Source organism: Suricata suricatta, chromosome 14, assembly GCF_006229205.1.
Source record: "Suricata suricatta isolate VVHF042 chromosome 14, meerkat_22Aug2017_6uvM2_HiC, whole genome shotgun sequence".
Lineage (NCBI taxonomy): Eukaryota > Metazoa > Chordata > Mammalia > Carnivora > Herpestidae > Suricata > Suricata suricatta.
Genome location: NC_043713.1, coordinates 12,630,874 through 12,655,350, shown reverse-complemented (window position 1 = coordinate 12,655,350; position 24,477 = coordinate 12,630,874). Strand labels below are relative to the sequence as shown.

The following is a 24,477-nucleotide window of genomic DNA, read 5'->3' as shown; positions in this document are numbered from 1 at the left end:
CAGAATGTATTTTCTAAAATTAGGAAAGCATATAGCACTTCATAAAACTCAAGTATTTCGTGATACACCTGAAATCAGAGAAAGGTTCTTTGGAAAGTGCCTTGTTCCTTCTCCCAGACCACCAGGCTGGCATCACCACGCCAGACATTAGATTGAACAGCACTATGGCGCCCCCTACAGGCCTCACACATCAACACAGATTTGATTTACCCAAAGTTGGCTCAACACTGTACCAGAGAGGGGGAAAAACCAACTTAACATCAAAATCAGATCTTCACAGGGAAATCAACACTTTTTGTCAGCTTTGGCTTTAAACAAAAAGACTGCCACCAAATTACAAATTTGCTTGGCAGACCCCTGCTCATTCTAGGACAGGGCATTTGGCTTAAATGTATTTATTTCTTTGAAATAGTTGTAATTTTAGGAGAGAGGCAAAAAGAAGTGAATAGGGAAAAAAATTTTCTAAATCCTAAACATCTTTTTGCAACTATACAGTCTACGGAGCATAAGTGCCGAGTTTTATGCTGCAGAAACTCATACTTACTACGCATGACTATGAATAAGGAGAAAACCAATCAATGCTCATTCAAAGTAGGAAGCTCTGATTGCTTCCCACTTGATTCGTTTGCTTGGAGGATGCCTACTACGCATCAAAGCAAGGAAGAGGCTCCTCTGAACAGAGTGTGAAGCCTGCGTTCAGCTCAGCCTGTCACTGTGTAGAATGTAAATGTCCAGTGCTGGTGAGCATCACAGACAAAAGTAAAGCCAGAGGAAAAGATGGTGAATGTTCCAAGGGGGTGACATTTGAGATACAGAGGGTCAGGGAAGTCCTCTCAGGGTGACATCGTACAGAGATAGAAAGAGACAGGGATGAGGCCATGGAACATCCAGAGGAAGAGAGGGCCAGAGCAAAGCCCACAGGGGAGAACAGGCTGGGCAAGCTCCCAGAGCAGATGGGGGGCCCTGGGAGGGCTGAGGGCAAGAGGAGACACCGCTGTGGACCGGCGGCCAAGGTCTGGATGCTGCAAAACCCAATGAGTGTCAAGACCATTGGATTCTACTTTGGCATCATGGGAGCCACTGGAGCCACACTCGCCAATACACAGCAACACCAACGTATGAGTTTTAATATTAACTTTAAAGGAGTCAAAATTAAATAAAATTAAAAATTCAGTTTTATGATGGGAGGGGTCCCACGAGCCACATTCAAGTGTTCAACAGCCACAATGTGACTACCAGATTGGAGAAGGCAGACTTAGAACACTTCCATTCTAGAGCATTCTATTAGGCTGTGTTGTACAAGATGGGCTTTTCTGTTTGGTTTGGTTTGATTTCACAAGAGGGGTTGAACAGGGGAGAGACAAGACCTGACTTACAGTTTCAAAGGATCACTGGTCACTATCGGAAGAACAGACGGGGCTCAGGAAGTGGGGCAGAAGCGGGCAACCCGGTTTAAGGCTCTGAAGAGCAGTTTGGGCAAAAATACCAGCAGCTCTCCTTGCCAGGATGGTACTCATAGGTGCAGTTTAAGAAAAAAAGAAAAGGTCGAATCCAGGATAAGTTCTGAGAATACAGTCAAGAGGAAGTGTGGGTCCGGTGGGAGGAGGACCCACGGCTGGCTTCTCCGTTACCAAGGAGATGAACAGTGATGAGGGGCAGTGAGATGCAGTCAAACATTCTACTTCGGGAACACTAAGTCCGAGGTGCCCTGCCCGACCATGGCTGGGCGACCAGCCGTGTAAGTCCAGAGGAGAGAATATTATTTCTAACGAACATCATCTCATTTGTTAAAAAGGCAGGCTGTGTTCATAAAGAAAATACCTTACTAATGAAGGGAGCCTTTGAAGTTTATTAGCGAAACTCACGACCCTGGAAAATGTGGGCTCCCCATTCTTCGAGACTCTTCCACCTGAAAATTCCAGGAAGTTCAGAGCCTCTCTCTACCTTGCACATCAATTGAAAAAAACTCAATTTTCTGACTGATGAAAAGGACTCCAGGCCGAGGGGTGGAAAGTCAGAAAATTGGAAGAGGAAGCTTTGCAACGCTAAAGGCTCAAAACAGACCCAGAGGGACACTTACCTTGGTTTTGTTTTCTTCCGCGAACCCAGGGGTGTCTGTGTCCGGCGGGTAGGCCACTGTGACGTAGACGTTATATGGCTTCACCTGCATGTCAGAAACGACAAGTGTCTCCTCAGTAAGCTAGGAACAATTCCACATCGACCCTTATCCACCCGCACTGGCTGCCGGGCAGATGGCGGGAATCCTGCCTGGATTTTCCCAGGACGGGGCAGAGCCTGGCTGGACGCGGAGAATCAGCACCAACCAGGTCAGGAAACTCCTCTCCACGAACATCATTTGGAGGTAAAGGCGTGAGGCTCACCCGGACAATTCCTACTCCAGAAGGTACAGAGCTTCACCTTCTTCTCAGTGCTGCCCGCCCTCACGGAGTAGGCAAGGCCCTGGAGGCCTGCCAGGAGGGGGGAAGGTGGACAGGAGGGGGGAAGGTCAACGGGGCTATAGGGAAGCCTCCCCTCCCTACCCTGCCCCGCCCCACCCCACCCCCCACCCCCAGCCCCGTGGGCACAGGACAGCGGGATGGGTGCACTTCTGCCTTTAGACTGCACGTCTCGCTTTCTTCCAGCTGCTTTTGAAACTCTTGTTGATTTCTGCTACAAAAGACGTTAAGATCACTCAAAAACCTTTTCCTATGCCGGTCTGGCAGCACCCAGAGCCAGGGCCAGAACTACACGGATTCCCCCCCTACCCCTAAAGGAGTCAGGAGTCGCTTCTCCCCTCCCCCACAGGAGAAAGCAACAGGAGCCTCCCCCTGGTGAAGCCAGAGGTCAGACCAGCCCAGCCACTCCAGGAAAGAGGACCTCATCCTTATTTATATGCAGAAACTCCTTCCCAGCCTGAAACAGGTTCTCCAGCTTCTTTACCTCTTGGCAAGGCCTCCACACCTCCACTCAGAAATACACCCCCAACAATTTCAGAAGGTTCTCCTGTGTCAGCCAGGACACACCTGTGCTGAAGACGCTGCTCCTGGGTGGCCCTGCTCCTCACTCTCACCTGGCCCTGATTCTTAGTGGCTCTAAGGGTGATCGAAATTTCCGTCCTGATTTTTATTTGCTCTTGGCTCGCTGGTTAGCCCCTCGGGGACTGGCAGCTGCGGGTAGGTAGGGCCATTGTGCCTCTCAAGGAGGCTGGAAAGTGACACTAGGGCTTCCTCATGCAACAGCAGCTGAGAGCACCCCAGAGTCCCTTAGTGTCCCCGGCAGTTCTGAAGCCGGTGGGAGGAGCTGCCGGACAGGCAAGGAGGCAGGTGACGCTGGCCGGCCACCCGGAACAGCACAACAGCAAAGGGTGATGCCTCGGTTGGTTCAGTGCCGCCACACTCAGGGCGTGAGACGCTCGTTCCCTCGGCGTCGAGGGGCCCACGACTCCCGGCCCAGCGACGCTCAGAAACAGCTCTGGATCCGAGCAGGCCAGGGAGGTTGATGAGCAAGCAATTTCTTTCCCACTTGTTTTTGAGATGGTGACTTTAAAAACTGTCTCCCAATGCCTTGCAGTTGGCCCGGCACAGACCGGATCAAACTGCCACCTGGGGAGCCGGGAACAGTGACCAGGCTGCCTGAGGCGGACTCCGCCAGGAGGAGCCTCTAACGCCCGGTGCCCCTCCCCCTGAAACGCACAGGGACGCCCCAGCTGATGTGGGAGCAGGAGCGGTGTTTCTCAAATTTGAGGCTGTGGCTGAGCTGCCAAACGATTAAAACAGCTTTTCAGAACAGCTTTCTCCCGGAGGAGACGCAGACTGTCGGGGCTGGAAGAAACCAGTCCCGGAAGCAGCAGTTCTGGGTGCCGGTATCGCCTCTACAATCACGAAGTCAGATGACTCTCTCAGCCCGTGGTTGGGCACCCCCAGTGGCTAATCACCACTCACTTTATCTACTCATCCAACGGCTACTTACTGAATGAGTCCTGTGTGCGGACGTGTTCTGTGAATGACGACGTGAGGCCCACAGCCCGGAGAGAGCCCCTGCCCAGTGGAGCGGCCGGTCTCCCGGATCTCTCGGTCAAATAATCGGTAACATCTGAATACACTGAGCTGTATCTACACTCTGATTTCATCAACTAGTCCCACAGCCCCAGCAGGAAAGGAAAGGGGGTTGATCTGGCTTCACTCGTTCCTGCTTAGACAATGCTGACTCCTAGAGATCGCCCCTTTCTCGAAGAATCTATAAGCCAAGAGACTTCACTACTGATTGTCCTGCTCGTCTCGTCACCGCGTGTTTCTCCCTGTCCCTGCTCAGTGACCATCCTCTCAGGTTCTTCCTTCCACCTGGTCTCCATTTCAATCAGAAAGACAACCCTCTGCTCAAGAACTGATTATCAAAAGAATCCCGCCTACTAAGTGTGGTTCCTACTTCCATCAAAACGCTGCGGGGCAAGGGCAGGGTGGGGGGTGGGGTCCTGGAGGTTGGAGCGGAACTGGGTCTAGGAGGGAAGCTCACTGTTCAGCGCCACAGGACAAGATGGCCTCAGGGGGCAGAAAGAAGGAAGCACAAAGGCTGTTTCTCTTTTACTTGGTCTCTGCTACCACATCTTTGACTAGAACCCACCAGAAGTTGGCTTTCCAAAAAGATTAACTTTTAGAATCTTTAAATCATATATTTGTACCTAAAAAACGGAGTTTAAAAAAAAAAACCAGGAAAATGAAAAAAATGCAACAAAGCATTCTTTCAAAGTTATTCATTGTGCACAAAACATTGCTAGGGTCCTACTTCAGTTTGGGGCGCAAAGGGGCAGGTGGACAGGAAGACTTAATAGTAGTTAAATAAACCAAAAAAGATGATCAAAAAGTACTTCGAGTCTGAGCAATTCTGTGAGGTGTGTTTCATTCACAGAGAACACAACCACTGTGGCAAAGCACACGCAAGTATCCAGGTTTCCAAAACACAACACCGTAAATGTGTAGGGAATCAACTGTTTTGATGTAAGTCTACTATGAACAAACTGGATTTTGTTTATTGAATTTATTTCCCTCACAGCTTACTTTTCGTGGTACGTGTCTATTTTATTCTCTGTTTACGTGGGGACATTTCTCATGGAGTCTAAATACGGATGAAGTCAAGCGGACTCCCCGGTCCAGGCCAGCTTCCTGCAGCATGCCAATCTCACTTGTCACCAAGAGGCTGTGGGGACTGTGTCTGTGTGAGCAACTCCTTTTCTTTTCCTTCTTCTTTAGTAACATGTCTGTTCTACCACGTAGAAGGCTTAGGACAAAAAGCCCGAATAAGCATATTTTTCATTTCCAAAACAGCCCTTCAGGTACCAGGTGTCTAAGAGCAGAGTAAAGAGCTGAGGCAAGTAGCCATAGGAATCAGGCAACTTCCTGCCTGAAGTACAGACACATCACCTGCCCAGGAAACCAGAAGGCCCGACTCTGTTACTGTTTTTGTTACAAAGTAATGATGTGGCTTTGAGCAACTCCATAACTACTGAAAACTCAGTGTTATCTGTAAGGTAGCAAAACAACATTTGCCTCACATATTGCACAAAACTGTCAGAGGAGTGCCCCGGGGAGGCTCAGTGGGTGAAGTGTCTGACGCTTGATTGCGGCTCAGGTCATGATCTCAGGGTTCGTGAGATCGAGCAGGCTCTGTGCTGATAACGCAGATCCTGCTTGGAATTCTCTCTCTGTCTCTGCCCCTCCCCTGCTCATGTGCGCCTCTGTGCATGCTCTCTCTCTCAAAATAAACATTTTAATAAAAATATAAATAAATGGTTATTCACAAAAGGACTTTCAAAGTGAAAATTTCAAACAGGAAATGCTGGCATTCCTATTTGAAATTTCACAGCCTCACGTGCCCTATTGGCTACACATATGATAACGACCTATTACTGATTACGAGTATTAAGCAAGTTGATGAAGATGAAATTTGAGGCTGGCTCCTTTTTGATGAGGACGGCACAGTCTACCAGCCTTGAGGCGGCACGCGAGGATTCTGCCACCGACGGGACACCTCCTCGGGGCCATGATGCTGGGCAGGTACTGCTCCGTCACACGCCATCAGCGGCTCTTCTGCGGATTGTCTAAATCAGGGGTCAGCCAAGTAAGGCCTGTGGGACAAATCTGGCCCTCTGTTTTTATAAATAAAGTTTTATTGGAACACAGCTAGTCCCATTCATTTACCTACTGCACCTGTTTTCTGCTCTCACAGGAGGCTTGAGTAGCTGCGAAAAGCACCATCCAGCCCTCAAAGGCTAAAATACTTAACAATCTGGCCTTTTCATGAAAAAAATCTGCCAACCCATAATCTAAATCACTCAACAAGATCCCCAAGTCACACTCCTACTATGAGAAGGCTGACCACAGTGAATTTTCTCCTGGGCTTTTCACATCGTGATGTTGTATTGTATTTCAGTATATATCCCAACAGAGAGAACTGTACCTTGCCTTTTCAGTGTGTGATTTTGGATAGACACAGGAGGTACTTTCTACCTGTCCCCAGTCTGACAACAAGGCAGCAGTCTGCTTCCCACAGCTGAGGGTGTGAAGGCTGTCAATCACAAGCACTTATTTTGATGCTAATCCTAACCACACCCTCTTCACAAGATGTTCCATTAACTGAAAATAAGCATTCGCTTTCTTCAATATTTCTTTACATACTAAAGTATAAGTATCGACAGAGCCAAATCTGTCTAAAAGCGCAGCGCTAGCCAGTAGCTGATTCAAGCTGTTCCCTCAAACACACGCTAATTTCATCATTCAGTCAGAGAGCAGAGATCTTTCCGTTAAAGAAACACTTCTAGAGAATCGCATGCTCACACAGGATTAGACCGAAAAATACGGAGTAAATATGAGTAGTACTTTGTGTATTAACTAAAGCAAGCGAAACGCCTCCCAGCCGTTTTGCACTATCCTAATTATAATCTTTCGGCAATGAAAACTGTTACCTGCAGAGTTCAAGGGCTGAGCCAGAGCCCTTCACTAACGTCAAGGCTACAAATGTCTGAGGTAGGACAACAGCGTGTGTCAGGCGGCAGAAGACGAGAGGGGAACACACACGTGACATTGAACGCAGCGCTCACCTCCATCTGCAGAGCTTCCGCCAACCCCCTGATGGCAAACTTGGATGAGGAGTAGGCCGTAAAGCCGAACAATCCCAGCTGCCCTGCCTGGGAGGAGACGAAGACGATCCGGCCCACGCGGCGCTCCTTCATGGTGGTGATCACGGCTCGGCTGGGGTACACGCTGCCCAAGTAGTTGACGCTCATCAGTCTCTGCCGGGACGAAGAGCGCGAGGAGTGAGCAAGGTCAAAGCCGCAAGTCTGGGCTTCGCGGTGGCTCTGTCTGCTCCCCTGGCTGAGGTCGTCGGGGGGAGCCCAGGTGACGGGGAGCCCGATGGCCAGGTCGAGGGAATGAACGGGGAGGCGATGCTGTAACCGAGCCCCGAAGCTCACGACCTGCCCTCTCAAGCCTCTTTCAGTCTGGTCGTGCGTTCTCACCACGACCGCAGGGATGCCTGTGCTGAAGACGGGTCAGGGTCAGTCCTCCCCCTCTCTGAAGTACACTGCGTCCTGCAATAATGCTTTTTGAAAGACGGTTGGAGGGAAAAGCCCCCACGAATGTCTGGTCCTGTTAGTTCTAAGGCTCAGAAACGTCACAAGGATACTAGGACAGTGGTGACAGCATGGACTGTGGGTGGAGCCTCGGCTTGACAGTCTACTACCTATGTGATGACAAGAACGTCAGACCCGCCGCTCGTTTCCGCGGTGAACACGGGGCTGGTACGGGCACAGGCTCACGGGGCCGTTGCCAAAACTGAAACCCAAAGTCAAGGCCTGGCCTCCGACCCACAGGTAAGCGCCTGGTCAATGCTGGCTCTTATGTCATGACGGGTAAGAGCTTACACAGGTCCCAGGATTGTGCCTTCCCTCTTTCCTGAGAACTCTTCACAATCTTACACTTTAACTTGGAAATCTCAAAGTACTTGCACCAAATCGTTTCTATGTTAAGGGGCGCGTGGGTGGCTCAGTTGGTTAAAAGGCTGACTCTGGATTTCGGCTCGGGTCACGGCCTCAGAATTCAGGAGAGGGAGCCCCGTGTCAGGCTCCGCGCTGACAGCCTGGAGCCTGCTTGGGATTCTCTCTCCCCCTCTCTCTGCCCCTCCCCAGCTTATGCGTGTGCTCTCTCTCTCTCAAAATAAACAAATATTAAGAAATGTTTCTATATTAAAAGTCTTGTAAAAAGACTAGATCTATCACCATGTGGAACCAAACACTTCAAGAAGGAACTTTGAGTTAATCCTGAAATGTTAATGCAACAGAATGTTAGGTAGCATTTTGAGACGGAGATGAGGAAATATTCATTCTGCGAATTTAAAAAAGCAGAGGGCATACTATTTTTACACTGTGTAACTAATTCAAGTATTAAATAAAAGTACATGTGCACGGGTGCAAAACCAAGGAACTCCAGAAAATTGTAAATGATTGTGTTAGGATCCCCACTTCTCCCAAAATGCCTTTTAATATCATTCTATTGTCCAGGTAACGGAAATGCTCTTGAAAAGTACCAAAAAAGATGGCACACCAAACCCGAGGGTTCACCTCCGCTCCCTTCACAGACCTAACTAAAATCTCAGTAAAAAAAAAACAAAACATTTTTTTTAAAGGTGAGAACCCACAGAGCACAGACAACAGGAAAGGAAGTATCATTTTGGAAGCTGAAATTCAGAATGGTAAGTGATAACTTAGCAGAAAGCTGGATGCTATGAGCAAGGGACAGAGAACCTGGGGGCGCCTGGGTGGCTCAGTCAGTTAACTGTTCGACTTCAGCTCAGGTCATGATCTCATGGTTCATGAGTTCAAGCCCCACATTGGGCTCTGTGCTGACAGCTGGGGGCCCAGAGCCTGTTTCAGATTCTGTGTCTCCCCCTCTTACTGCCTCTCCCCAACTTGCGCTGTCTCTCTCTCTCAAAATAAATAAATAAACAATTTTTTTTTTTAAAAAACTTAAAAAAAAAAAAAGGAGCAGAGAAACAAGTGCAGGAACACACCGCAGAGCCTGTAAAGACTCAAACAGCACCAAAAGCACGTCTGGGGGCAGGAGGGCAGGCACAGGGCTAAAACACAGGGCCGTCAGCTAGAAGTCCATTTAAAACAGGCAGACAAATCCACACAGTCAGGGATTTCAACACCCCCTTCAGTAACCGACACAGCAAGTGGACACAAAACGCGTCGGGACACAGAAGGCTCCCACAGCGTTCTCGGCCATCTGGACCTTATCGACACCGACAGAACGCTCTGCCCCAAATAGGACACACGTTCTTTCCAGCACACGCATAACGGATGCAGGAGAGACTGTACAATGGGCCAAACGCAAGTCTCAACAAACTTTAAAAGATTCAAGTCTTACCAAGTGTGTCCGCTGACCACAGTGGAATTAAATTGGAAATCGGTAAGAAAAAGACATCCGGGAACCCCCTCAAATATATGGAAACTAAGTAATAACACACTTTTAAATAATCCAAGGGTCAAAGCAGAAATGAAAAGAGAAATTATAAAGTATTTTTAACTGAATTAAAGTGAAAACACAACTTATTACAATTTGTGGGATGCTGGTATAGTGCCACTTAGATGGAAAGAGTAGCACCAAATATCTGCATTTTAAGGGGGAAGAGGCCTTAAACTGATGACTTCCATCTTCCAAACTTAAAAAATACATATAAGACGAAGAGCAAATTAAAACAAAAGCAGAAAAAAGGAAATAATAAGAGGGAAATAAATTAAATAGAAAACAGAAAAGCAACAAAAAAAATCAACAAAACTGAAAGCTGGTTATTAAGATCAATAAAAATTGACAAATCTCTAGTCATGCTGGTCAGGAAAGATAAAGGACACAGATTATCAACAGCAAGAATGATGGGGGGTGACATTACTACAAACTCTAAGTTTATCTATTTTGAGAGGCCCGGGAGGGGCAGACAGAGGGAGAGAGAGAATTCCTAGTAGGTTCTGCACTACCCGCATGGAGTCAGATGTGGGACTCAAACCCACGAACCATGAGATCATGACCTGAGCAGAAATGAAGAGTCAGGCACTTACTGACTGAACCACCCAGCTGCCCACAAACTTTACAGATATTAAAAGGACAATAAGAGAATATGATGAATACTTTTGTGCCAATTAATTCAATGACTGAGATGAAATGGACAAATTCCTTGAAAGACACAAGCTACCAAAGTCACTCAAAAAGAAATAGATAAGAAGATACAGAAGTAGCCCTACATTTATTAAAGAAATTGAATTAAAGTTGGAAACCTCCCACAAAGAAAACCTCAGGCTTCAGTAGTAAATTCTACCACACATTTAAGGAAGGATAATATCAATCCTATACAAATTCTTCCAGAATAAATCAATAGTAAGGAATACTCCCCTACTTATGCTAAGAGGCCAGCATTACTTTTACATGAAAATCAGCAAATAGCATTACAAGAAAACTACAACTAATATCCCTGAAGAACATGGAAAGGATTGATGGCCAAGTGGGGTCTCTCCCAGGAATGCAAGGCTGGTTTAACCTGGGAAATTAATCGGTGTAATTCACCATATTAACAAACTGAAAAAGAAGAATTCTGTGATCATCCCAATAGATGCAGAAAAAAATGCCTGCCAAAATTCAACCTCTATTCATTATAAAAACTCTCAGCCAACTAGGAATAGAAGAGAACTTTCTCAACTTGTTAAAGGACATCTACCAAAACAAAGCAAAACAGAATAGAACTACAGAAAATATCACACTTGATGATAAAAAAATGTTTTCTCCCAAAATATCATACTTAATGATTTAAAAAAAAGTGTTTTCTCCCAAGATCAGGAACACCACAAGCATGTCTGCTCTCACAACGTTTATCCTGTACTGGATGTTCTAGCCAGTACAATAAGGGTAACCCAGATGGGAACAGAAAAAGTAAAATTGTTGCAGATGACATAATCTTGAACGATGAGAATCCAGTGAGCGCTAGAATTAATAACTGACTTTAGCAAGACTGCAAGATCAATACATAAAAATCAATGGAATTTCTCTACATTCGCAATGAACACTCAGAAACTGACATCAAAAAAATACCATTTACACTAGCAGCAAAAAATAGGAAATGCTGAAAAATGACGTGTAAGACCCATACATTGGAAACTACAAAACGCTGCTGAGAGAAGCTAGAGAAAATGTAAATTCATGGAGAAACAGAGCACGTTCAGAGGCTAGAAGACTCGGGATTAAGATGTCGTTTCTCCCCACGTGGATGTACAGACTCAGTGTAATCCCAATCAAGAGTTGAAAATAATTATCCTTAGTATCCATAGGTAGCTAAAACCAGATATAGTTCCAAGAATCCACGAAGAAAACCATTAAAAAGGAAAATTAAGGCAAGTTTTCCGGGGACAGCCACCTGTTCCGGTGACTCACGGGACAATCTCACGGGACCCTGCACCTGACCATACCCGGGACTAAGATTTATTACAGGAAAAGGGCACAAACCAAAATCAGCAAGGGCAAAAGGCACCTGGGTCAAAGTCCAGAAGAACCAGGCAAATGTCCAAAAGTCCTCTCCCTCACGTTGTGCTGAGTTCTAACAACACAACACGCCAAGTGTCCCGGGAAGGCCGCTTCTGTACAAGCGAACCCTGTGAGCGTCAGCAAGGCTAGAACCAGCCAACCAAACAAATCATCAAAACAAAACAAAACAATCAAATAAAAAAAAAAGAGTGAATTCGTTTTAAATAGAAATGAACTCTTCTATTTTCAGAAAATGCATCAAACCTGGTGGTGGATGTTCTAACAGGACTTACCGACGATGAGCACATGCCCAGACATGACCACAGCACGGCAAGGGACGGAGACGGAGCAGGGGGACTGGCCCGGGAGGGGGCCGCTCGCCCAAGTACATTCAGGGAAGAGGGCAGAGCACCCTTCCGGAATAGGCCGGAATAGGCCATGAACGCCGAGGGGACGCCTTGTCACTGAGGCAACGGGCTCTGGTTCACAGTCCTTTCATTTTAGAAGTCTGGTTCTCACTGGGCTGAGACCACCTCCGACACCTGCCATCACCCCTCCCCGTGCTGATCTGCACCCCCCACCTCTTCACACCCTCCGCCCTGGCACGGGACCCCCACCTCCTGCCCTGACTCCCTCCGAAGCAGCTCCCTGAGAAGCAGGCAGAAAGATCCTCTAACGACCAAAATGCAGATCACACTACTGCCTGGCCCACCTTGAGCCCCTTCCAAAGGTTTGGGACTAAAATCCGAACTCCCCATGGTGGCCTTTAGCCCCAGTGGTTCTGGCCCCTGCTCCACTCCACGTCGCTCCAAAAGCCGCCCCCCACCCCCCTGCCCTGTACAGGCCTCCTCCTCACTTCCTGGAGTTTGCCTTCCGTGTTCAGTCTGGGGGAGTCTGCGGACTCCCCTTCCATTAGCTCCTCCCTCCCTCCCTCCCTCTCTCTCTCTCTCTCTCACACACTCTCACACACTCACTCACGCTCATGCACACGCACGTACGCTCGCTCACACACACACACACACACACACACACACCCAGCCACCTTACCACGTCACGACAAGACTAATACTACAACCAGTTTCCTCAGCTGATCCAGCTGATTCTTCACCCAGCTGTTGGAATCATCTTCAGAATCTCCCTCCAATCACTTCCAGTAAAGGTGTGCAGGTCAAGACAACTACCCTATTTAGGCCGGGTTGATACAGGGGCCTTAAAACACCCGAGACCCAGTAAGGTGCCGTCTGCGTACAGCTACGTCTGGACGCTCCTGGCTGGACTTTAACTCACAGAAGCCACGGTGCTGTCCCAGGTGTCTCACCTACTATGCCAGCAGTCTCCTGTCCCATAAGAGGGGAGTGTAATTTACCTTCGTGGAGTAAAGCATTCAAAATCCACTATGGCAGTAAAGGTGAATGGAATATGAAGCAAATGATAGTTGATTTAACATCAACCACAAGACTGTTTAATGTTTATTTAGTTTTGAGAGAGAGAGAGAGAGAGAGACAGAGTGTGAGTAGGGGGAGAGGGAGAGAGCGAGGTAGACACAGAATCCGAAGCAGGCTCCAGGCTCTAAGCGCTCAGCACAGAGCCTGACGTGGGGCCCGAACCCACAAACTGTGAGCTCATGATACTTAACCAACCCAGCCACCGAGGCATCCCTAAAAGATTCTTGTACTTAAGAAGGATTTCAAATCTGATGTCTATTAGTTTAGAGGTGACATAAATTACTAAGAGAAGTTCCCTGGAAGGCCTGTTTAACAATATAAACAAAAACATGATGCATTGTCTTTTTGTCTTGATTTCAGAACTCTGAAGAGTCTGCTCGGGAACCTTTTTGACTTACCAGTGTTAAAAACCCTGAGGCTTGAGATGAAAATCCAGCCCCCCTTGGCTTGCAGAGAGCTCTCTTAAAGAGCGCGCCTCAGTGAGCCATCACTGGGATGTGTGTCCGCCCAGAGGTGTCACCCCCGTTCTACAGCTGGGAAGCCAAGGCCCAGAGGCTCGTCTAAACTCTCAGCTTTGGAGAGTCACGGTGCTGGACCCAAAACCTCGTCGAGCCCTCCCCTAGCCTTCTAGAACTTCTACTGACTCTGAATGCACTTCATCTCTGTCATTGGTAAAGCCTTCACCTGTGGCCTTGTTCTACTTCCAGTATATGGCCTACCCAACGAGCAAAAAAACAAATGTCTACTTACTTCAAAAGTACTAACTTCAAGGTCTTCAAATTTTCCCGAAAGCGCCATTCCTGCACAGTTCACAAGCATGTCTACGGGGCCCAATTTTTCCTGTGCCTGGAAACATTTATGAGAGCAGGCATTAAGAAAGAGAAGAGGAGAATCACATTGTAGCAAATCAATGCCAATAAATGATCTATAAAACCATTAAACCTATAGAGATGATTTATCAGCTCAACGCCGCACTCTCAAATAGTTAAGAGCCAATCGAAAGGCAAGTGAATTCCTTCCAGTTAACCCCGCCCCTTACTTGTTTTATGACATTCTCTACTTGACTGTAGTCTTGAGATACGTCAACTGATATACAAAGCACCACCTGTTAGAAAGAGAAAACAAAAACAATCAAAGCCATGCAGGTGTCTAAAACTGTTTTTTATTTATTTATTTTTGAGACAGAGAGAGAGCACGAGAGGGGGAAAGGCAGAGAGAGAGAGAGAGAAGGGGACACAGAATCCAAAGCAGGCTTCAGGCTCTGAACTGTCAGCACAGAGCCCAACGCAGGGCTCGAACCCATGGACTACCAGATCATGACCTGAGCCAAAGTCAGACACTTAGCTGACTGAGCCACCCAGGCGCCCCTAAGACTGTTTTTTAAAGTAAAGGCAATTTATTCTGATAGCTAGGGAGTCTAGTTTTCTATGCACAGATCGCAGTGTTGGAAATCTGCTGACGGTGCAACCGGAAAGCCCAGCTGTCTTGGCCATTTTCACTGAAAACTCTTGTGCAAACTCAAAAACATGTGTTAAGGAATGTTGGTCAAAGCACAGATTTTTAGGCATAAAATAAGTAAGTTCTGGGAATCTCATGGGCAATGTGGCGACTAGTTATAAATACTACATTGTCTGCTTGAAACTGGCTAAGAGAGTAGATCTTAAGTGTTCTACACACACACACACACACACACACACACACACACACACACAGTAACTATGTGAGGTGAAGGATGTTGGTCACCTCAAGGCAGTAAGCATTTCACAGTATAAATGTGGGTAAGGCCACCACGGGTACGCCTTAAATACATTTAGTTTTTGTCAGTTATACCTCAGAGCAGCTGGAAGTAGAAAGGAAAAGAATCGTACAAGGCTCCCCTGGGAGTGCCACTGACCTACAGAGACAGGAAGCAGGTCTGAGATCACCTGCAGCCAGATGCGGAGACAGGACTGGACAGAAAGGGGCCAGGGGAACCCTGGACATATGGACACATTCTCAGTCCGGATTTCAGTGGTGGTTTTTCACATGCGTATGTATCTGTCAAAAGCCACTGAACTATACTCTGTATTTTGTATTTTTATTTTATAAATTTTTTTGAGTAGGCTTGACATGTAGCACGGAGCCTAATGCAGGCCTTAAACTCGGGCTCCTGAGGTCAAGCCCTGAGCTGAGAGTCGACTAAGCCACCCAGGCGCACCCCGCAACCTATCCCTGGGTGTGGTTTATGGTACACAAGTTATATTTCAAGTTGTTAAAATGAGTACATCATTGACAATGAAGAATAAACAAGCTACACATAAACTGTATCTCAAGTTGTTAACACCTTAGGTTGCTAAAAACAAAAACAATAAATCTACTAAATAAGCTTAAAAGAAATACTCCCGCTGGAGCGATGCCAGGGCTCCGCCCACCCCCCTGGGGCTCGGTGTCAGTGGGCACAATGAAAAGATAAGCACCACGCACCCGCTCACCGAAGCCACCTCGGTTTGGGGCCCTGCTCGGAGGCCGAGCCGGGGGACTTTGTCTCTCAAGGCCAAGGGTCCCTCCAGGCCTGTGGGAGCTTGAGGTCCCTGACCCTGGACTGGCCAGCCACTCACAGATTCCCTAGACAACGAGTCACCGAGGGACACCCCAGAGCCCACCCAGGACAAACCTGGCTGTGCCCTGGCAGTCACAGCCCAGAGGGACCGCAGGAGGAGGCCAGCAAGCGCTTACCACACAAAACAATTCCACTTAGTCTTTGGAAAGGAAGGAGGGAAGGGAGGGAAGAAGGAAGAAGGAAAAAAAGTACATATTTCAGTGCTTACTTTGATAAAAATTTATAAAACAGCAGTTAAGAATACTAATAGGGACCAACAATGAGCTATTGTTCTAATTTCCTTTTTCAGATAATGTTTTTACGCTAGAGCTTGGCCTCTGACATAGGAATGTTCTGTGTTTGAAGGAGGGTCACGAGAAGCAGAAAGGCATTTCTTGACTTGTCAGTCTTTCCGTGAATCCTTCCCTGTGGGGACTGGTGGCCACACCACGGGGCAGGAGCACAGAGTGTGCAGGGGGGAATGGGGGACACATAGGCGTCCACAGGTGCGGGGTGGCTCCGCCGCTCGCTAACTGAGCAGAACCTGACAAGGCTGCGGTGGCCTCACCTTCAGGAGCTGGTGACAAGGGTCCCTCCGAGCTCTAAGAAGAGACAACGTGAGGAATAAAGCCACGACATGAAAGGGGACTGCCTTAGCATCTCATGCGCCAGACAGGAAGTCTTACGCGATGCGGGAAGGAACCCTTCCAAATGATCTAAATGATCTAAATTCCTAAGAAAAGGAAACACAAAACCAAGAATATTCCAGAAGAGTTGCCCTGGGGTTTTATCCCCATAGTCACAGGACTTTTTACACAAGTCTTTTTATACAGCATTAGATCATTTACTAGAAATAGAAGCTATGCCACAGACAAGTAAAATTTCAAACAAAAACAAAAACAAGGGTCAACAAGAGAAAACAGCGTCCACGCACCGCTTAGACTCAGCCATGCACCCAACCCACCGCGTGCGGGCAGGAAGTGAGCCCGCTCGGGGCCACCCCAGCCCTGACAGTCTCCCCTTCCCCCTGGTGTGCATGTCAGGAACCTGCCATGTGCCCTAGAACCTTCTGACTCGAGGGGACAGGAGCCGCGGTGAAGAAGTCCCCGGCACAGAGGCGGGCTGACCACGGCCTGGCCTTCAGCCAGGAGCATCTGAGCTCCATGTGTCAGAGGACGGTTCTTTCTCTATCAGAATTTACGCGAATACGAAAACAGAACAAAAACAGGTCGCTTTGCGGAGCGGGCTGCCTTGCGAGATCACGGGCATGATCAGAGGCCACAGGAGCAGAGAACATCTCACATACGTGCACAAGGAGGTGTGGATGACAATTTCCACCGGCAGCACAGAGTGCAAGGGCCGAAGACACGCAACCCTGCGCGGGGAACTGGACACGTGTGGGGCGCCCAGGACCGCGCCACAGCGGTTTAAAAAATGATGCGATTTATGTTTATTGACACGGAAAGGTCTCTAACGAATTTTGGGAGGGGAAAAAGCGGCAATCCAAACTGCAGTGAAATACCATTAATACCCATCAGAAAGGCGGTCAGAACGCGTGCCAATGCCAAGCATTAGCAAGGATGTGAACAGGTACCACCGGGCATTACCGGTGGGCGAAGCTGAAACGCACGGGCACCAGAAGTCCACGATGCCATTCCCGGGCATGGTCCATTCTTGCACCAGGGCACAGAGACATGGAGAGTAGTAATGGCAAGAAATAAAACTAACCAAAAAACTAGAACAAAATAGCCACCACCAGAACTAATGGACAAAAGGCAGTATACGTATTTTTAGGAAAATGCTGCACAGCAGTAAAAAACGGAGCGAGCTAGGGCCACACAGAGCAAATTTCAAAAAACAGTATCTAGTGAAGAAACCAAGTTGCACAAAAATACATACAGAATGATGTCCTACATATCTAACAGAGACAGAAAGTAGACCAGTGATTGCCCAGGGCCTAAAGGGTAGAGGGGAGGCGGGCAGGGTGGGCTGGGCTGGGAGGAAGTGGGGAGTGGCTAGGTGCCAACTTCACGGGATGATGAGAAAGTTCTAAAACTGATTCTGGTGATATTTGTGCAAGTCTATGCATATGCTGAACACTACTGTATTGTACACTTTAAACAGGTGAATTGAACGGTATGTGAATTGTGCCTTGATAAAGCTGACAAAAAAAGAGTAAGAATGATGCCGTAAAGTTCAAAAAGAAGAGAAGTAAACAGTGTACTACTTAGGGTCACGGGCACACACCGTCAAATCAGGACACATCAACAGAGAAGGCAGGTTGGACGCTGCCTCTAGGAATGAGGTATGTATGGGCTCACCGACGGGGGCGCAGGGGCCCCGACAGCTTGTGTTACTTAAGCAGGGTGATGAGTGTAATATAACTGGCTGTCATGTTTTATACTGAAAGATACACACACACACCATTTTTATTTATCCAAAAATTCCATGACCAAAAAACAATTTAATACTCCTTTCCCCTTAAGTGTTTGTATGAAGTAAACTTAAATAATTGATATAAAATCATTTTCTAGAAAAACGTTATTTGATCATTTGTGAGTGTATGTCAAAGTCCAGACTTTTTTTTTGTGATAACCTGAATTTGTACACAATTCAAACAATTTCACCTTTTTAAAAAAGTCTGATATGCATTTTAATTTAAAAAATCCTACATGCATTCAGTGAGCTGTTCTCGGTTGAAATAACCCTTTTTTCCTCTATACAACTGTGTTGATTAGCACAGAAAATGCATCATGAAGACTGATCATACCTGTTTATCATTAATAGAGTGCTTTTCAATTTCTTTCTTTGCCTGTAGCAGCTTGTCCTAAAAGCAAAAGAGAACAATTAGTTCTGCTGATTGTCTATTTGCCTGCTTGCTTGTTTAAATGGAGCAAAAATGCAATTATTTGTGTATTTATTACATTCCAGAAAACACACAAGATGGCACCTACGTTGCATAGCTCTGGGCCACGGTCTACGAAAGAAAGAAGCTATAAAGTATGACCAAGTGGAAGTGAGGGTTTTAATTCTTTGCAGAGAAAGATGACAGAAAAATAAATGAACAGCAAAGTCCCCATTAACAACTTAATTGCTGTTAGGCACCCTATCAATTCTAATAAAGGTCTTGATCTGCCATTATTTAGTTGGGATATAAAAATAAGGACAACCATATGGCCATGTCACGCTTCCCAAACTTAAGGGTCCATGTGATTTATGTCAAGAGTACTTTCAGGGCGCCTGGGTGGTTCAGTCGGTTAAGTGTGTGGCTTCCGGCTTCAGCTCAGGTCATGATCTCACAGTTCATGGGTTCAAGCCCCGCGTCAGGCTCTGTGCTGCCTGCTAGCTCAGAGCCTGGAGCCTACTTCGGATTCTGTGTCTCTCTCTCTCTCTCTGACCCTCCCCTGCTCATGCTGTCTCTATCTCTCAAAAATAAATAAAAAACATAAAGAAAAGAGTACTTTCATAAGCGACTGTCAACTATCTTCTTCCTCCACTATAAAAGCAAATATAGTAAAAGTCACTTTTTAGATGGACTGAGAAAACCTATTCCTGGCCACTTTCAAAAAATAATCTTGAGAGAAGCAAAGTTCCCTCATAATTGAGTAATTCTACCAAGGTCTCCATTTTGCTTGTTTTACTCATTTCCAAGAAGACAGATATATCGGCTTACAGTGTCTTGACCTGCTATAAAAACTGTCACTTGAACACAGCAGGAGGACGGGAGAGCAGAGGAATCCTGTGGAAAGACACATGACTTTCCTGAACATGAACATGTCTATAATGAAATAGTGCTGTTGTATTAATAAAGATACACACTTGCCTTTGTCCAAATTGGAATAAAGAACTACAGTAGAAAACAAAGAATTTCTGGGTCCCAGAAGGCTCGTCTGCTCGTGCATGCCTCGCCACGCGAGGGCCACGGAAAGAGCGTCTGAGCCCCTGGAACCTGGGGCCTCCTGTTTCCTTTCCATGTCTTGTGTCGAGAATCAGCGTTACTTGGACCTCACATAAGGCCATTTTTTTTAACGTTTATTTACTTTGAGAGAGACACACAGAGTGTGAGCGGGGGAGGATCAGAGAGAGAGGGAGACACAGAATCTGAAGCAGGCTCCAGGCTCTGAGCTGTCAGCACAGAGCCCAACACAGGGCTCGAACCCACGGACCGTGAGATCATGACCTGAGCTGAAGTCAGCCACTTAACCGACTGAGCCACCCAGGCGCCCGATGCCATTTTATTCAGGTTGTGTTTTCGCTCCCGTAAAGTAGCTTTGATGCCGAAGCAAATGCATTGTCAGAGAAGCCGGGATACCCAGGAAAGGCAGCACTTCTGCCCTTCTGGAGCTGGAGAAGAAATTCTGAACATGGAAGCCTCTTTCTGAGCCGTAGTTTAAACATGTCCCCCAGAGGCCCTCCCTGGCAGCTGCGGGCCCCCCCCCCCCCCCGAGGGCCACCCTCCTGTGGCAGGGGTGAGGCCGACACCCCAGGGCAGCGATGCCTCACTGGCGTCCCCATTCCTCCCCTGTTCCTTCTCTCCACAGCCGCCAGCCACGCGTTATGCCGGGCGCAGAGCAACGGCAGTGGACACTGCGGTCATGGCCACCTCCCCCTGCCCTCCCTGGAGCGAGAGGACCCCACAACCGACCCCACTCCTGTGAATACGGAGTGACGGCTTTGGATGCGGAAACAACTTTGGCAAGAGAAACAGGGAAGCAGAGGGGAGGGGGAGGGGAGGGGAGGGGAGGGAAGAGAAACAGAAAAAAACACGTTTAGCTAAACTGCTGGGGAGAAGCAAGATGGCCTGGTGAAGCCTGGATTTCACTAGAGAGGTGCGTCGTGTCACAAGCAAATCACGGAGAAGCACCTGCCCCTCCTCCCGGACTCGGATATCAGTTCCGTGATCAGCCACCTGAGAGTGGGTAGGAGGCCCTCCCTGGCTTCCCCGCAGCCCGGGACGACCTGTGACCTCTCCCATCTCAATGTGCGGCGTCTCTGATGTTGCCTAACAGTTGTTGAAACTAAATAAATATTTGTGGAACTGACCTGACCTCAACCAAGAAGCCTGTTTGCCCTGAATCGAGAAGTAACCAGTGGTTCAAAAATCACACCTCGAACCAGAAAGAGCAGTGATTTCTAGCACAGGTGTGAACACTGGGACCTTCGCACAGCCTCTGACGATCCTAAAGCTGAGGAAGTAAGTTAGGAACTGCGCACCCTGAAGACTTACCTCATTTCGTGCCACCAGAGTTATAAACGCTCCTTGTTTGTAGCACTCGATAGCAATGCACTTTCCAATGCCGCTGGAGCCTCCCGTAACCTAAAAGCAAAAAAGAGTAACATCTTCTTGGCTCCTGAAATTTCCCTTCTGCGGGAAGTTTACCTAAACTGAGGGGCACCTGGGGGACTCAGCTAGTTAAGTGTCTGACTCTTGATATTGGCTTCAGGTCATGATCTCATAGGTCGTGAGTTCAAGCCCCACGGAGGGCTCTGTGCAGACAGTGTGGAACCTGCTTGGGATTCTCTCTTACACTCTATGCCCCTCCCCCATCTACGCTCTTCCATTCTCTCTCTCAAAATAAATAAATGTTTAAAAACAAAACAAACAAACCAACCCACTATAATGGGCTCTAAAACCCAATCTACAAGAGCCAGATTTAAAAATTTTTCCCAACATTTATGTATTTTTGAGAAAGAGAGAGAGTCACGAGCAAACCAGATTTTTAGCTATTGTAGTTTCTACATCCCAGAGTTAAAGAATGAAATCAGTGCAAACATGAAAGATTTTGCTTTCCACGGATCCTGTTGCTTTGATTATTTTTGCTACAGAACTATAAGCTGCACACCCATAGTTTTCTGAGTTCACTGGAGGGAAAGTGCCCTATTAACTGAGCTAATAAATAATACATTAATCTACCTCTGGGTCCAAATCCAAATGATTCTCATTTCCTTACTGCGTATCTTCTATATGACGATCTCCACAAGAGAAGCAAGAAAACAACAGCCACCTGCTTAGCTCTTCTGAGATTTTACAAGACTGTGTATTACAAAAGTAATATATGATCACATGGAAATCTCGAAAAGTAAAGTGTTTCTGCTTGGGCTATGCTGCCCCTCACATTCCATAGCTCAGCCCTACTATCTTTGAGTTCCATGCTCCCTTCAACCCCAGGACCTTTGCCCGTTCTATTTCCCAGCCAGCAATGCTCTTCTCCCCTCTCTTCATCTAGCTGGCAGCCACTGACCCATTAAGTTTCAGCTTACACATCACTTCATCAGCAAAACCTTCACTGACTGCCCCTTCCCCAACCTCAACCCACTTTTCAGCACGACATCCTTTTTCCTGTACTCCATGACACTCACATAACCCACCAGCCGTGCATATATTTGTGTGATTATTTGAGTCACAATCCTCTCTTATCATAACCTCATAAATGACACAAAAATACCAACTCTATTTCTGCTCCCCACTCTATTCCCCACTTGGCACAGTGCCTGACCTACAGGAAGGACTATATATATATATATATATATATATGTATTTAACTCAGCAAGACAAATGCAACACTATCAGGCTAGTCATGTTTCCTATGCAAATTATACAATATGGTCAAGAGAATGGGGCGCCCAGGGTTGTGCAGTGAAGGAAGTGGAGAAGTATCAGAGAGGTACCTGTCCTTATATGGTATCACATCCTAATATATATAATGTCCAATATATGATGCCCATATATATGTGCATGTGTGTGTGTGTGTATCTTTTGTCCAAAACACTATAAGTCTTCATAATATTACATTAAGGAGCTGCATTAAAACTTAATTGATGAGAATGTAAACTGGTACAGCCGCTCTGGAAAACAGTGTGGAGGTTCTAACAGGAGGTCTAACATAGATCTAACAGGAGAAACCTAATGGAGGACCAGGGGGAGGGGAAGAGGGAGAGTTGGGGAGAGAGAGGGACGCAAAACTTGAGAGACTATTGAATGCTGAGAATGAACTGAGGGTTGAGGGCGAAGGGGGAGGGGGGAAAAGAGGTGGTGGTGATGGAGGAGGGCACTGGTGGGGAAGAGCACTGGGTGTTGTATGGAAACCAATTTGACAATAAACGACTTAAAAAAATTTTTTTAACTTAAAAATAAAAAAAACTTAATTGACCATTTCCCTCTACTAGACATTTGGATTATTTCAAATGGTTTACTGCTATATATAAACCATGCTGTAATGAACATCTTGGACCCCATCTCAGTGATCTTCAAATCTTTCTGAAGCCACAGTGTACCAATCTCCGTGCTTGCTTAGGCTCCCCTACTTCTCTTTAGCCTCAAGTCCTCACTAAGGAAGAGATTTCCTTGGCAGATAATTAACTAATTATCTACAGCCGGTTACGGTAAAACCCACCCCTTGCCCCAAGTAACAGCCGCCCCTGAAGAGCTCTTTGCTGCTGAGGCCTCTCGCGCGGCTCTGGCTTCTTCATTCTCACCAGACACCCCACTTTCACAGCAATCACCAGGCCCCCGGCTGCTGTACGACAGGACTGCTGCCGCCTGGATGAGCCAGCACCCCTACAACCCCCACATGCCTGCCTATCCAATCCTACCTGCCCTGCAGGGGCCTGTCCCGATGTCCTCTCCTCCAAGAAGCCTTCCTGACTCCGTCACCCAGTCCTGTCCTTCACCTGTCACTTTCTACCTTGTGCACATGTCTTACTCCCTTACCAGACTATCAGCCCCTTGAGGACGAGCACCAAATCCAGTTTCCCTCCCTCACTGTGAGCCCAGAACCCGGCATAAACAGTTACTAAGTTAGCACTCGGCCTACGGGAATTTGCAAAAGGGTGCGTGGTACCATCTCTCTGAAAAATACGATGCCCCCCAAAATTGTAAGTGTCCCCTATTTGTTACTCAATAAACTAACGGAAGTTGAAGTTAGGAGGCTAAGGAGAAAGTTTATATGCTCTAAAGGGCTGCTGTCCTTCTAGACTGCGAGAGGTAAGCTGGCTGGGTACATTTACCGCGTAGCCAAGAACTGTTCAGCCTGATCCCTCCTAAGTTTTTTTCCATAAGAGCAAGGTTACGGCACAATCCCTGGGTCAGAACTCATGGGAGACGAATCTTCTCATCAAGCTGATTCTTAGAAGGCATCTAAGAATAGACATAAGCCAAGTCTAGGCTATGTTATTCTGAATGGTACAAGAAAATAGAAGAGATTTTCCAAAGGGCTGAGAAAAGTGGGAGCCATGGATGGAGTTGCCTGTCAACTGGTCAACTGAGCCCGGATGTAGACACTGAAGATAACAGTTTATTTCCTTTCCTTACCATTCCCTTTTACTGTTCAATGCAAAATATTGTTTAAATATTACTATCTCTTTAATCACATCCTGCACCTCTTAGTGAGGGCAAGAACTGCTCCCAGGCAGCCCCCAAAATGGGAGGACCTGATTTTCCAGTTCTCACCAAGGCGATTCAACAGTTTTAAAAAATAAGTGCATACCCCGCAAAACTTCCGCAGCATTACCGCCATTGTTGGGAAGATAATGCTAGTATATAAGGATTGTTCTAAAAAAACAACAATAAATAACTATGACCTAAGTCCATTCCTGCTTTCACATAAGCAGACGCTCTAAGTCTTAGCTCCCTTCTCCTACCACCACCTGGTCCGGTCCTAACAAATCTCAAGAAAAAGACTTGTGCTTTTTCCTCATCTTGTGACATTAGCAAAGAAGACAGATGGTGACATCATGTGAATTATTCATGTCACCCTCACATTATTTATAGTGGCGTATTAAAACGGGATGGTGAAAATAAGAAATTTCTTCTTAGTTTACCCCAACAGACTTATCATCTCACCAACATCCTGCAGCAGCCATGAGGCTAGAAGTACTGGAGTCAAGGTCAAGG

The 24,477-nt window shown here is 47.0% G+C and overlaps 1 protein-coding gene across 1 annotated transcript in view; it reads right to left on the bottom strand.

The window, feature by feature from the left end:
* KDSR (3-ketodihydrosphingosine reductase) overlaps positions 1-24,100 on the bottom strand; it is a 32,715-nt gene extending 8,615 nt beyond the window's left edge. Inside the window, exons 1-7 of the mRNA XM_029921538.1 lie at positions 24,095-24,100; positions 20,812-20,901; positions 18,355-18,411; positions 14,046-14,111; positions 13,757-13,852; positions 7,094-7,285; positions 2,081-2,164 (exon numbers count right to left, since the gene is read on the bottom strand). Of these exons, the coding sequence (XP_029777398.1) occupies positions 2,081-2,164; positions 7,094-7,285; positions 13,757-13,852; positions 14,046-14,111; positions 18,355-18,411; positions 20,812-20,901; positions 24,095-24,100 (591 nt within the window). The remainder of the gene's footprint in view (positions 1-2,080; positions 2,165-7,093; positions 7,286-13,756; positions 13,853-14,045; positions 14,112-18,354; positions 18,412-20,811; positions 20,902-24,094) is intronic.
* Between the last annotated feature and the right edge of the window lie 377 nt (positions 24,101-24,477).